The 16,187-nt window shown below is 37.0% G+C and overlaps 1 protein-coding gene across 1 annotated transcript in view; it reads left to right on the forward strand.

Moving 5' to 3' along the window:
• Nucleotides 1-16,187, forward strand: part of LOC109930785 (sodium/potassium-transporting ATPase subunit beta-1-interacting protein 3-like) — a 179,394-nt gene that overhangs the window by 116,240 nt on the left and 46,967 nt on the right. The window contains exon 4 of the mRNA XM_020530212.2: nucleotides 9,038-9,235. Within this exon, the coding sequence (XP_020385801.1) occupies nucleotides 9,038-9,235 (198 nt within the window). The remainder of the gene's footprint in view (nucleotides 1-9,037; nucleotides 9,236-16,187) is intronic.

A 16,187-nucleotide genomic window follows, 5' to 3' on the forward strand; every position in this document is an offset into this window, starting at 1 on the left:
TTTCTTGCTTTCTCCAGTTTTCCAAATCCATTAATCCATCAAAATTACATGTTGGCCTGTCCAAAATGTTTTATTGCACCAGCAGACTCAACAGGGTTATTACAATAAATGGTGGAAAGGGAGATTTGAATGCAATATAATATGTGTTTTAGGAAGGATATATAGACTCAGAGAATGATTGCAGTTGCACTGCAGACAAAAAATTTGCTTTTGTTTTATATCAAATGCCAGCTGAGTTTTTGCAAGAGATCAAAACCTAACCCAATCAACAGTTACTACTTCATCTGAAACTCTTGCTCAACTGAAAGCAGCGAGGGAGTGATTTTAATCCTACTCTAGTTCAGCAGAAACCAGAAATGTTGACAGTTAATTAAACCAGAAAACATTAGAGAAACTCAGCTGGTCTGGTAGCATCTATGAAGAGAGTAGCAGAATTAACATTTTGTGTCTGACCCTGTCATTGGACTTGAAAACATTAACTCTGTTTCTCTCTCCTCGGACACTACTAGACCTGCTGAGTTTTTCTAGCACTATCCGTTTTTGTTTCAGATCTCCATCATATGCAGTATTTTGCTTTTATTTCAGGGTGATAGTTAAAATTGCCATTGTTACTTACCTTCCCTAATGTCGTTGATGTCATTTGAATTTAGGTTCTAACTGGCTGAACTAAGCAGACAGGAATTTCACTTGTCCAAATCCTGGTGGTGGACAATTTTACATTACTATGGTTCCGATGATTTCATTGGAAACTGCCTGCAATTTTAACTTGCTGGCCTGATTTCTTGCCAGACCATTTCAACAACAAAGTGGATCAGGTTGGAAAAGGCCCATAAAAATTAGTTATTTCACTTCATTATTTTTATTGCTAATATTTCACTGCATGCCACAAGGAATATTTGGCCATTCTGCTGCATACTCATTTCCCAGTCCCACTCTCAACCACTTCCTCACAAATGCAAATCCTGGTAAGACAAATTTAGTACCCAATTATGAGAATTAACTGGTCTCAGTTGGGACTCTTCAGCCTGCACAAATTTCCACCACTTCCTATGAGTTTCCAAATCTCACCACTGCTCACCCATCCCAGTCTGGCATGGACAGAATATTATGGCCCATTTTTTTTTTAGATCTGTTGCTTACTTTTAGAACCCATTTTCTTGAATTGTCGGACATCATGCAGTCTTGATGTTGAAAGTGAAAACAATTTTGGAATCTTAAAAAAGAATAAATTTTGATTGTAACTTTTCAAATGTGTAAATGTTCCAATTCAGTTACTAAATAGTGAGTAGAAGAGGTTAATCTTATGATCTTGAGGCATGTGTATGATTTCTTTGTGGAGGGGTTCAAGTTCAATATTACTTTTATAGGATCTATTGAATTGTGATGAAATTTAAGCATTTCATTTAACGTAATTGAAGTTTTTATGTCTTTTACTTTCAATGAATAGAGAATATTGCTGAAAAAATATACTAATCTTGTCAAAGCTTTTCATTTTGCACTCATCGGGGCAATTCACAAAAGTACCAATTCAAGGGAAAATGTTTATATTGCTTGAGAGAAGTGTGTTGATTGGTGTACTCTGATTGTTTGAGACAGTGCTATGGAGAAAACACCAACAAATCATGATTGACAGTTAATTGCCAGGTTTTGTTTAAATATAAACCAGGCTGGTGGACTCTAATTGGTTAAGGCATTGCCCTGAGAAATTAACTAGTGAGTACCTGCCATTTATTTTGTTGAGTTGAAGCAGGTATTGTATGTATACATGTTCTTACTGTCAGCAAAGAAAGGGGCCCTATATTTTTCAGTACATGAAAGTCCATCACACTATGAGCCTAACTGATGATCCTAAATTGATTGTCAGTCTAATTCTTTACACACTCAGGATTGTCAAGCAAATGTTGTCCAATTGCAGAATCACATCTAACATAAAACAATGCGTTTCAAGTTTTGTAAGCACGGGTCACTTGGGGTCCAGTCAGTACAGGTTTACTTTTTTTCAGCAATGCTTAAGTTGTATACTCCCAACAACTATTTGAATAAAGAATATATTGTGGAACAACCTTGCAATTTATGTGCTCCGCGTGTTCTCAGCTCTATAGAGCATGAATTTTGGTCTGCTATATTGTGCTGGTTTTCCAAGTGCAGTTCTCCTGAAAATAGTTAGATCGCATCAAAGATCATGACATTTTGAGTAGAAGTGCATTGAGTATAAAATGAATTTCTGCTATCTTTAAAGCTGATTCAAAAATTCACTTGGGAAGTCAACCTTACACACAAATTGGTCATGCCCCAGTTCAAAATATTGAGATTGACAGGTTTTTGCTGATTTGCCTGTCTAACAGCTCAAAGAGGAGTCTCAACTTAAGCTTGTTTTATAATATTTCAAAGACACATTTAAAAAGTTTTCAAATATTGAAACATATTTAATTCACAAAGGAGCTAATAAGTGTACCCCATTGAAATTATTAAATACTTCAGCATAGAATTTTGAAGTTATTTTCAGTGACTTAATATCAGATTATTTGCATGGTGGACTAAACACGTTTACTAAAGATGATTATTTTTGGGATAAACACATTTTCCATGGTGCTAATTAATCTGCACCAGGTTATCATTCTCAATACACCAAGGAATATTTCTTAATTGCTTTATTATCTTCACATTATCTGCTACTATGGTGTCTGATGCTTGTTTATGGAAGATTTTCAATTCAATACAGTACAGCACAGGAACAGGCCCTTTATCCCACCAAGTCTGCACTGATTCCTAATCCTTATTTAGACCTAGTACTTATTGCCATACATGGTTTCTATCCCTCTGTTCACCTCCCATTCATGTGTCTATCAAGATATGCCTTAAATGTTGCTAACGTGTCTGGTCATACAGGTCCACAGATCCCTGAAAGTGGCAACGCAGGTGGATAAGGCATTCCAGGCACGCACCGCCCTCTTTGTGAAAAATTTCCCTCACATTTCTGCCCTAAACTTTCCCCTCTCACCATGAACCTGTGCTGTCTTTTAGTAGACTTTTCCACCCTGGGAAAAAGCCTCTGACTGTCCACCCTATCTATTCCTCTCATAATTTTGTAGACTTCTATCAGGTTGCCCCTCAGCCTCCGAATTTCCAGAGGAAACAATCTGAATTTATCCAACCTCTTCTCATAACTAAAACACTCTGAACTAGGCAACATCCTGGTAAACCTTCTCTGCACCCTCTCCAAAGTATCTATATCCTTCTTGTAGTGTGTGCGATCAGAACTACACATAATATTCCAAATGTGGCCTAACTAAAGTTTTATGGAGCTTTAACATTTTGCCAACTTTTATATTCGACGCCCTTGCCAATGAAGGCAGGTGTGCTGTATGCCTTCTTGGCGACCTTATCCACCTGAGTTGCCACTTTCAGGGATCTGTGGACCTGTATGCCCAGATACCTCTGTATGTCAATGCTCCTAAGGGTTCTGCCATTTATTGTATAATTCAGACCTGAATTTGATCTTCCAAAATATAACGTCACATTTGTCTGGATTAAACTCCATCTGCCATTTCTCTACCCAAATCTGTAATCTATCTACATCCCGCTTTATCCTTTGACAATCCTCCTAACTATCTGCAACTCCACCAATTTAGGTGTCATCCGCAAACTTACTAACCAGATCACCTACATTCTCCTCCAGATCATTTATATGTATTACAAACAACAAAGGTCACAGTACTGATCCCTGTGGAATATCACTAGTTAGTGATCTCCATTCCAAAAAGTACCCTACCATCTCCATTTGTGATTATATAAAGAGGTTTGGTGGATACTTGAACCATGACTTCACTTTAGAAAACCAGTGCAATTTAATCCAGGTTGCTGATTGTCCTCAAAGTGAGAAGCTCCACCCTTTCATGTTTACTGTCAGGACAGGCTTGATTCACATTGCATTAGAAAAGCATTATACTTTTATTCCAAATTCTTGCAGAAAGCCATAATGTAATTTAATATTGCTAATCTTATTCTTTCTATCCAGCATCTCACCAGTTCTGAGATCCAGTTCCATTAGCTAGACAATGAAGAGGTAAAGAGAGGGCATTAACATGTCGAGACTTGATTTTTTTTGTCAAATTCAAGAATAATGTTTTGCTTTCCTATCTTTAATTAACATTTAACAAATTTGCTATCAGATATTATTTCACAAGGCACAAATTTTTGGAATAATTAAAGATTCCATAAGAAGAGCAGAACCATTCGGACAAGTGTCATTTAGTGTTACTGTACACTAGTAAGATCTTCATCAACTATGTTTGCCTTGATCTCTCTGCTACAGTGCACAGTAATTGGTGGAGTATTACTTAATTCTGCTTGAAGTTCCAGTTAAAGTATCTTTTTGCCTTCTGATTGACAATGCGGGGAGTTTCTTTGTAACTGAAATGGGGAAAAGGAATTAGTACATTTTCTAACCATTATGTACTTAAACTGCGGCTTCAGTTTGTGAAACCTGTGCTAGCCTTGCTCCTGTTGATACTCAATAAAGAGCCAGTGATATTACATCTTTAACCATTTTGCAGATATCTTAAAAAGTGAATATTTACTTTTTTAAAGTATTAAAATGATGGATTTATTGAATACAAAAGGTTGATTGTCAGGTTTCATAATGCCAATTAATTGAGAACTACTTAAGCAAGATATGTCCCCATAGTTTAGGAAAAGAGCAGTTTGGTGCCCTTGATAAAGACATCAAGGAGTAAAATTTTACATAGTTATATCTTCAAAATTAATGAATGTGTGTACATTAAAATATAACCCTCCAATGCAGCAACTAACTTACATTTTCATGAAACCACTGGGACTTTAATTTTACATTTTAATATGTTCTGGAATTAATTTTATCAAATTGATGGACACAATTAGCTGGAGTAGACTATTATTTTAATTCAATTGCAGAGAATTTTCACTTAGCTGGAAATTGAAATGAAAACTTAGAGTCATGGAATAAATTGTTAATAATTTCCAGAAGTATAGGCTGTTGTCTGCATATGCTGCCTTTAAGCAAGTACATCTGTATGGACTCTATATGCTGTGCTATTTCTCTCCTGGCAGTTGTTTTGTATTGGTTGCAAGCTCACAAATTAGTTGATTTGCTGTAATGTCTGCTTCATATATTATAACGTGTCTTACTGTTTTAAATAAACTAACTCACCAATTTAATCAATCCGTGATGATCAACTGATGATTAGAGCATTATCATTAACTTGATATTAACCTGCTGTCTTCACTACGTAATATTGGCCGATCTGATATTCAAATGACAAATAGGAGCAGCAATTCTTGTTTGACAGGGAAAACTCAGAGCAATTTTTATGGCAGGATGGCAGAGCTCTGTATTTTAGGGCTTACTGCAGGAGCAAAGAGGATTGCGACATGCCAAATAATTTATCCTTTACCTTTTGATCTCAATATCATCCATGAAGACTAAAGAGTTAATATTGCCATTTTGAAAAATTACGGTAAAATTGAACGACTTAACGTTGTAAATCTTGAATTTCACCTCTATAAATGGGTCATGTTGCTATCAGCCATTAATATAAATGACACTAACTGTGAATTATAAAATCCACAATTTATAATGTGAAAATATTTGCATAACGTACTGATCAACAAGATTAAATAGAGGTTGTTGTCATATTGTAGCAGGAAAGAAGTAGGATTAGATACTTCCCAGTGATGACCGGTTGACTTTCCATCTTATAGTCTTCAGAACATCTGAAGAAGGTTCACTGGACATGAAGCATTGCCCCTGTTTTCTCTCCACAGATGCTGCCAGGCCTGCTGAATTTCTCCAGAAATTTCTGTTTTTGTTTACTTAAGATCTCCAGCATCCGCAGTTCTTTGCTTTATTTATTATCTCATAATCTTGAAGGCTAGTACTCATTAGCAGTTGGCTACAGACAACTTGCTTAGGGCAGTTTGCCATCTCCCTGCCATTGTAATATTGAAAAGTACACCAGCCTTCAGCCCTGAAGACAGTAGTTTCTTGGTGGTGGCGACAGGGAAAGTGGAATGATTTAATGATAGTTCCAAAGGGTGATTTCATGGAGGTCAGAAGAGTTCAGACAATCCACTTCTAGCTATTCTAACATGGTGTACTTGTGTATTACATTTGTCTCCTGCCTAATTCAATGTGGGTTCCTGTGGTAGGCCACGGAGTATGCAACAGCCACACTGTTGGAAGGAATGGTATCATAAAATACTCCCCTCCACTTCAGAGCGCTATTGTTCTATTTTTTCTTAGTGAGAAGCCTCTACATCTCCCTTATAATTTGTAATCTGGGGAAGAATAATTTGTTTGACCTGTGACTAACAGTTGAGAAAAATAATTATTTAAATTGTAGCTGATTAATTTAAATGCAGTTCTGAAACACTGTCAGAATTGCAGTGCAGCAAATAAAGTGAAATTACAAAATAGAATTTAAAATTATTCTCAGATATAATCAATGCAAATAGAAAAGGAACACAAGACTAAAATCCACGATTGCAAATGTCGTATACAGAATTTCCTGTGCTAATTAATCAATATAGTCATGTTTAATAAATTGTTAGGCTATGCCACTTTTTCTGCCCATATGCAAATGTGTGTTCTCTTATTTCACTAAAATACTAATGTTGAGATATTTATGTGGGTTCAGAGTACTGACAGGTAGCTTCACTGATTTTTTTCCACCCATAAAATTTTGTTGCATTCTAATTGAGTAGAAGTGTGAGCAGTTAATGGTGTAATGAGGCAGTAGAGCATAGGGGTAAACAAACTATATGAGCAACAGGGTTTCTTCATAACTGATAAGATTTCAGGATTGAGAAAGAAAGCTAGAAAGAATGGAAAAGAAAATATGTAGTGAATTAGAGTCAAAATAGGTGCTGAAATAGAGGCAAAGAAAGATTGAATTATAATAAACAGAAATGAAAATGAGGTGAAAAAATTTGACTTAACATTTCCAAAACCTCTCACAATAATTAACTACAAGCACAAATGAATTTGAGTAGTTCAAATTCTACCGGTTCTGGGCTAAAGATGTTGCTTGGCAATGCATTAACTACTCTCACATCATTTAAAAAAAACAGTAGCTACACTCCATTTCATACTTCATTTCAGTAGCGAATTTAATGGATAATTAATATGAAAACCCAGCAAGTTCTTAGAAATAACTGGAAGATAAGAGCAAGATGTGGTGTGTAAAGCGAACAGTGGAGAGACATTAAGTGACAAGTTTATTGCTTTGAATTTGCTGGCTGGTTTACATGTTAATAACAGTGTGCATTGTTAACATGCTGTTATTCTTTCAGCAAGATCTGGCCCCATTTCTCTAGAGTTTCAACATAGTATGGCATATGATCTGAAGAAATTGCATAGAAATTACTGGCGTATATTTCCGTGATATAATAACTAGATTTGTTCCAAGTTTGATCCCAGGGTTCTGCTGTAACAGATGATCTGAAATGGGGCATGGCAATTGGCCACACTATTTCTGTGTTTTCACTTGTGCTTGTCATACAGTGACAAGTATGACAGGCTGCATTTTTGTCGATAATGAAGGGGTCAGCTTTGGCATACTCCACAGCTGGATAGCCATCCTGTCAAGAATCATACAGAAAAGCTGGTCATTTGGGTAAAGCACTGGATGGTGAACATCACTCCATTAGTTCCAAAATAAAGTCATTTGCTTTGGAAGAAGAGGATGAACCTAGAAGAGCAATATTATACATTGTATTAATGATTTCTGGCATTATTTCTTACCTGATACTGTTAACTCCATTTAAGTAAATATTTCCGCTAAACTAATATAAATAGAAACTCTAAACCACGTTTACTTTCACCAACATGTCCACTCATTCATTTATTTATTTATCACTATTTGGACACTTTATATCAGGTTACATGTTTTATTATACTCACAGCACATATATAAGTAGCATTATCTGCTAAATTTTAACAAGTTAAAGAAAACAATAGTTTAAAACGCTTTATGTTTCAGACAATATTGAATTACAATTAAAAGCATGTAACTAAAAATCACTATTAATAGTTCACTCTGAATATTCAAAAAGTGAATCCCTCTGTTAAATTTAGGAAGCAAGTCACGAGCTCAGCATGATTTGACTGCAGTATCATTGCTGAGGCATTGAGTGTGCTTGTTATAAAAAGCTGTAGGATTTTTGTGCAACACAGCTGACAGCAGTAACACAGTTAATGATGCCATCTTTTGATTGACAGGTCTGTTTTAGTCTCTGTGTGGATTTTGTTGTGGGATTGCACTAGTTATTTTCAGACATTTTTGTAAAGTTTATTATGTAAACTTAAACATTTACATTATAACTATCTATATAGACTGTGCAGTCAATTACAATAGCATCAAACATATTCAAACTTGATAACCAAATGATCTTGAAATGGCACTGAGGTTCTTTAAATGAATATTAATAATGCCAGCAGCTGATTAGCATTCCGAGGAATCAGTTTATGTATGTGTTATTAATCCTTTCAGATATGTTGTGATTCAAATAATATTGTTCATAGCCACTTCATAGACTCAGAATTAAATTCTATGCCTGTGACCTGGGACATATTAATAAAAAAGACTTGTGTAAAATTAGTAAATAAATCTCACTCATTAAGCATAAATAAAGCAACATTTGTAACATACACCCACAATAATCGATTGGTAACAGTTATGACATTAACTTAACAACTGTGGACTTTAGTTTACACAGAGACTACTGGCCATGTTTTGGAGGCACAACTTTTTCACCAAATTTGTCTCGCCTTATGGATTGAACCTACTGACATTCAGTATGTGCTTAGGAAGTTGAAGGCTACAAATAAATAGGTGACATATTTGCTGTTGTTCTGGTAAAGGGGCATATGTGGAGTAAGGGCAGATTGGATTAACAATATAACTCATACTGATTGTAACCAGTGTTGTTCATCATTTTTATTACAATAATTCAACATATCATGTGTTTAATATATAAGCGTATGTTTGTTTTTATACAGGAGAGTGACCTACTGACATTCAATATTTCTGTGCACCATTCCTGGTGGAGTGAACACGGTCCAGGCTGTGTCAGAAGAGAGATGCCAGCTGCCTATGTGAAAAGTTTGGATGGCCATTCCTATATCTCTGTGATGGGTTGCATTATTGATTACCAATATATCGAGGTTATTCACAGCTCTTCTCAAATATTGTTGGCAGTAAGTATGGCACTTAATGACTGCAACACACTTGGGTATTTACACATTGCATTTTGCTGCTAAGTAATATGGTAAAATCTCTTTGATCCTCTGAACAATATGAAAAAAATGTTTTCCTTGCAGTCAGAACTTTCCCAAATTATAGACAAATATCAAGAATTCTGTATATTTTTCAAGTTATCTGTCACTATTCGGTCATACTCCACATATGGGGTGGCACAGTGGTTAGCACTGCTACCTCACAGAACCAGGGACCGGGGTTTGATTCTAGTTTTGGGCGACTGTCTGTGTGGAGTTTGCATGTTCTTCCTATTTCTGCTGGGTGCTCCGGTTTCCTCCCAAAGTCCAAAGATGTGCAGATTAGGTGGATTGGCCATGCTAAATTGCCCCGTAGTGTCTAGGGATCGACCACGGTAAATGCAGGGTGGGTCTGCGTGGGATACTGTTTCAAGGGTTGGTGCAGACTCGATGGGCTGAATGACCTCTATCTGCACTGTAGGAATTCATGAGGTGCAGATAGAATAAAGTGCACTGTACAACTATATGACTCATAATAGCATTGTGTTATAATTATGTTATTTATAAACATTCTAAATCTTAAAACATTTATAGCAATAATCATGATTTCTTGCATCCAGTTTCGTGTGTTCTCTCTTGTTGTGTCAGATTCTTAATTAAATCAATATGTAATCATAACTCTGCTCTCTAAATAGTTTCTTGCAGCAGTATGATAAGCAAGAAATAGATTATTTTCTATTTAGTTAGTGCCATCCCTGACAGTTTGAACAGTGCACGTTTAATTGCCAGCTATGCCAGTTTATGCAACCATTTATCTTCCTGTTAAAACATTTCTACTTAATAAGAGAACAATAGTTAAAATTTTAGAAAATTACTGTCTCAAAAAAAAATTGCAAATGGGTTAATTTTCCTATGCAGCCTTCACAAAATTACTCTGAATATATATGTAGCTGTACACAATTATTTAATCCCTTATAACAACATACATTTGTATTCAGAGCCCCAATACAAATACCTTGACTGAATGGGAGTTGTTAATCAAACTGTGAACTGACAACCACTCCATTGTGATAATGATAGATTGTGAAATCTGTCACGCAGCACAAATCCAAAGCAGGAATGATGTGAGCTTCAAAGTAGGCACTAGGTGAGTGAGTGCTAAGACTCCAGATGAGTAGCTGTCAGATGTACCCTGACCGCATCTATGATTTGGGGACCTTTCCCTGCAGGGAAAGTGTTCTGGCCACAGCATTCCAATGATAGCTATTGATGCGCTCTAAAGTACAGCAAAGAAATGTGAAATGGTACTGTAAGTGGATCAGAGATATACTAACAGGGTGTGGTGAGACTGCTATGTGTTGGGGGCCAAGGCTCCTAGACAAGGGGTATGTGTGTTTCAAGCCCGTGGACAGTTCTCCGAGACATTTGTGCCTGATGCCCGTGATTGAGGTCCAGAGGAGCAGGTGGTGGGTTGGAATCATCAGATATCCATTCTGACTTTCATGCCAGGAATTGTCATCATTTAGTTTCTATCCAGTAGATGGGAGAATGAGAAACTACATATTAATAGGATAAGATTAGTTAAAAATAGGCTTCTTGACAAACTCAGTCAATGCATGGTTAGAAGATTGGGACTCTTTGCTCTTGACATCTGGATGCTTCTGCTTGGCCATCTCATATGATTTTCCAAACTTTCTTGCAAAAGCCACATCATTCTGAGGCTGGGAAGATTCTGCCCCCATGTGTCTGATTTTAATTCTTTCCCTGTAACAATTGAATACCTTAATAATGAACACAGGATTTTCCAAAATGTGGCCTAATTCATCGCTGAATACCACTGAAAATCAATCACTGATCGCATTGCTGGTTGTGAGATTTTGCTTTATACAAATACACGATGAAGCCAGACTTAGTCCAATAGCAAATTTGAGGACATTATTCCAATTTATGATGATAGTAGATGATTACTGTTAGGAAAAGTGAGTTAAGAATTAACTTAAAATCTACTAACATTGAAATATTGATGTTTTCATTAATTTTGATTCAAATGTACAGTAATGGAAATTAAATTAGCTACTCCTGAAAATGGGGGTGGGGCAGGATATATGACTAAACAAGGCTCATTCACTGTGTTCAAAGCATTATGTTCAATTAGATTCTACATGATTGCAGTCTGTAACCAGTATTATCCAGTGCTGTTCACTGGCTTAATATTGTGGTTGGCTAGTGGTACCTAAGGGCACTCTTCATCTGTTAAAAATAAGCTATTTGCCACTGTAAAAAGTGGTGTATGTCTTTTGTGAACTGAATCTGGGCTGTAATGTATGGCAAGATGGTTGAACATGTGAAAGAATACACACCAAGATTTTATAATAAAGCACTAGAGGCCTCGGTACATGTGTTGAGAATAAGAGAGAATTTATGTATCAGCTAGGGGGCATACATCTTGGAATGTATGCTCAGAATAGATGGGAAGAAGTAGCAAGAGAAGTCAATCCAAGGAGAATAGCCCCACTAACAAGAACGCAGTGCAGGGAAGAGTTTACTATCTTGTCAAGGTGATTGGGTTCAAACTTTAAATGGCATGGCTTACCAACTGTAGGTAATTGTAATAGTCTATCAGTCTGCTCTCCAATAATCACCAGAATTGCTGAGCCACCGCCCTGGAGGACTGCCATCGGTTTCATGATGCATGAATCTGTTGTCCTGTGTTGGAGTGACAACATTTCTGTTTTCACCTTTGCTGCTTCAGCAGATCAGCCCAAACGCTACAGTCCAGGCCAAGGTGGTATATTCTGAAGTCATGGTTGAGATTATCCTTCAAAATTGCCTGTATTTAAAGATGGAAAGTCATCCATCTCGCATGCTGCAACCATTGAAGAAACAACTTCTGCGAACACTCAATGTTGTGGGCGGCTAGAGGTAGTTAAAGGCAATCTTCACCTCTTAAAAGTAAGGTGTTTGTTGCTGTAAAAAAAGGTGTATGTCTTTCTGAATCTGTGCTGTAATGCATGGCAGCATGGTTGAGCATGTGAGAGGACACACACTCAAATACACAGAAGAGTCATTGAGGAAGTGCACAAGCTTGTTTAGTTTGGCCAGTTGAAAGACAAATCTCTCACAGCTGCCTGGTAGCTGTGAATAGCTGAATAGCTTTCAGGGCTCTTGTGGTGCAGTGTAGTGTCCTTACCTCTGAGCTATGTGATCCGGGTTCAAATCCTACCTGCTCCGGAGATGTGTAATAATATCTCTGAACAGAGGTTGATTAGGCAAATATCGTCAAATCACAATACTGTGAAACAACCCCAGAAAAATAAGGTAGAATTCAGGTCCACCTTTAGCCTTCACCTTTGATGGACTGCAATGCCATTAATGGGCTTTGCACATAAATTAATTAATTGGAAAACATGGGTGATTTACTGGTGGTGGTTTGTAGATGTAAAAATGCCACCGGTGATTTGGTGATGCAATGAACCATTGAGTTGTGGTAAGGACTTCTGGAATCTAAAATAAGAAAAATAAAATAGGATTCGGGAGTCAAGAAAGGGTTCTTGTGGCATAGTGGTAGTGCTCTACTCTTGAGCCAGGAAGTTAGTGTTCAAGTCCTACCTGCTCTAGAGGTGTGTCATAAGATCTCTGAACAAGTTGATTAAAATTATCTAGAATTGATGATTTGCATTATGACTCAAGTAATGTGTATTTGAAAACTCAGATTATTATTCATTTTTAAAAGAGTTACATGACTTCAATGAACCTGTAGTTGTAGAATTGCCAACACCATGATTCCTCCAGTGGAAATCATGCAAGGATTGTACTGTCATAAAGAACCACCATCGATTATGTGTAATAGATTCATTGTACCTTCCAATTCAGCAGAGGGCTGACCCCATTTCCATCCAACTTGATGTGCTTCAGGTTGCATTTGGTTAAATTCCATGATTCAGGGAGGAATACCATCAAATATTATTTGTTTACCATAAGATTTAGATAATTTACAACGCCATAATAACTTGAATGAATATATCATTCTTTACAATCAGGAAAAGATGTGGGAACAATAATACCTATTATTCAACTTAATTTTAAAAGCATACCGCTCCAAATTGAAAATTTGACTTTGAATATTAATTTTGTGTTAACATGTTGGATTTTAATATTATAGATTCATTTTATTAACATTGTGGAAAATGAATCTTTTTGCCATTGATCACAGTTATGGGCAAACGCTTCCAAATAACTAATGTGTAGCTTTTTTCCTTCCATATCCATATGACTATGCAAATAGTTTTTAGGCTTGTATGGTCCTCTTTTAATAACAATTCTTTGACATAATATTGGATTATATTCAAGTCATTCTCAAGGACCAGTATCTTATACCAAAAACCTGACACAATCTAAGAACCATTTTTAAAGCTTGATGCTAGGTCATAACAAAGCAAAATATAAAGCAGTAATACTTCATTAAGCTGCTCATGCCTGTTCTGCCATTTAATTAGATTGTGACTGATATGTATTATAAGTCCATTTGTTCATCTTGATTTCTATTTCGCATTACCTTTATCAAACAAAAACCTAACAATCATTTTCAATTAACCTGGCTCTGACCTGTGTGGGAAAGTTCCAGACTTTCACAAACTTCTGTATGACAAATACTTCCTGAATCACTTCGCTGTAAATTTAAGGTTTAGACCCCAGTTATGAAAATATTAATCAAAGGAAATAATTTAGCCCCATCTATTCTTTCATATCCTATTATTATACTGGGTATATAGCCAAGAATCTGGCCATTCAGTCCAAGCCAAAGTTTATGCTTCATTTGAGCTTCTCCCATCTTTCCTCTTCTAAATATATCATTATAAACATTTAATCCCTCATCCCTTAAATGTTTGTAAAGCTTCCCCTTAAATGCACCAATGCCTTCAGCCACTCTCTATGATAGCAAGTTCCACATTTTTACAGCCTTTTGTGTAAACACACTTCTTCTGAATTCCTCAATGATGTCTTGATGTCTATCTTACATTGATGGCCTCCAGCCCCGTGCTTCTCCACAAGAGGAAACTTTCTGCATTGACTATCAAAATATTTTAGAATTTTAAAGACTTTTATAAGGATGTAGAATAGAATATCGAATAGAATATTCTTTTATTGTCACATGTACTCCATTGTAGGAGCACAGTGAAAAACTTTTACAATGTCCGCCTTCTTATGGCGACATCTCAGGTAAAAGTACCTAGGATCAATTGTTGAATACAGCAGAGGATTAAAAGTAGTTGCAATACTTAGAGTTGAAAAATAAGTTAAAAATAGAACATCATTAAAGGGTTGACATTGCAGTGAGTTAGGAAATTTCAAATAGACATTACAGGATAGTGGCTCACGGCCTCCACACATTGCCTGACCATCCGCGCCAGACCCCAGTCCAGTAGCCATCCCCGTTCCGCTCCAAGCCCCAGACCACTCCATACTGGCAATCAGCTTCTCTGTGGTAAGTGCCAGGACTGTCTCCTCCCCTATGCCAATTTCTGCCTGGGACTCGCTGCCTTCATGTTGCTGCGGGGCTGCATCCCCGTGCTGTTCTGGGGCTTGCAGCCCATGCACTGTACCAATTATCACTGCTCACACCATTCCAAGGCTCACAGCCCACACTCTTTACCAGGTCTCACTGGTCATGGTGTTCTGGGGCTTGCAACCCACATGCTGTTCCAGGGCTCGCTGCTGCAGGGGACTTGCTGCTGGCACCTGCCACTGCTCAAGTATTCACTTCCAGTGCTAAGTGGAGAGAAGAAGAAAAAAAGAGGAAAAAAAAGGAAAAGAAAGAAAAAGGACAGGTAGAGATTGGAGCTCCAGCAGGATGTTCTACTCTGCCACCATCTTGAATCCAAGAGACTTAATCCATGATTAAGACACTACTCAACCAATTTTTCCACAAGAACACTTGAATATCCCTTCATCTTCTTAAACATGTTTAACCATCTTAGGGGAAATAGCGGTGTGGTGATAATGTCACTAGACAGATACCCAGGCTACTTTTCTGAATAGTGCGGGTTCAAATCCTGCCATAGTAGCTGGTGGAATTTGAATTCTGATTTAATTCATCTGGATTAAAAAGATGGTTTCAAAAATAGTGACCGTGCCAACTATGAATAATTTTTGTGAAACCCATCACCAATATCCTGTAGTGAAGGAAATCTGCTATTCTTACCTCCTGTGGCCTCACGGTGAATCCAGACCCACAATAATGTGGTTGGTTCCTAACCACCAACTGCAATTGCCTAGCAAGCCATTCAGGATCAAGGGTAGTTAAGGATGGGCAACAAATATGGTTTTGTCAGCGATGCCCACCTCTCATCAAAGAATCAAGAAAAAGAATACTTAAATTAAATTAAAGATAACACAGTGTGGAGCTGCGGGACCACAGCAGGCCAGGCAGCGTCAGAGGAGTAGGAAAGTTGACATTTCGGGTCAGGACCCTTCTTCAGAAAATACCTTTATATCTTCTGTACTCAAAGGAATACAAAGGCTTATTTAACTTTATGAAGTTAAATTTAACTTAACTTTATAAGTCCAGGTATCATTCTGGTGAACCTGCATTATGCTCTTTCCAAGGCTAAAATATCCTTCCTGAACCAAACATAATACTTCAGAGGCACTGTAAACAGAACTTTCAACTGCAGCAAAACCTCCACCCTATTTGTACTGCAGCAACCTTGAGATTAAGGTGAACATTCCATTTGCCATTTAAATTAACTTTGTATCTGTCCGACAATTTATTTTTGGTCTTGGAACCATAAATCTCATCGAAGGTTAAAAGGTTCAAAAATGTAAATGTAAACATCCACTTGCTAGCCATCTAGCTGACCACATATATAAGATATGGTCTCAATAATATGAAAATCTGGCCCTCCCCTAGATTATTTTGCAGAAAGAAAATTAA

Source organism: Rhincodon typus, chromosome 19, assembly GCF_021869965.1.
Source record: "Rhincodon typus isolate 14 chromosome 19, sRhiTyp1.1, whole genome shotgun sequence".
NCBI classification, from domain to species: domain Eukaryota; kingdom Metazoa; phylum Chordata; class Chondrichthyes; order Orectolobiformes; family Rhincodontidae; genus Rhincodon; species Rhincodon typus.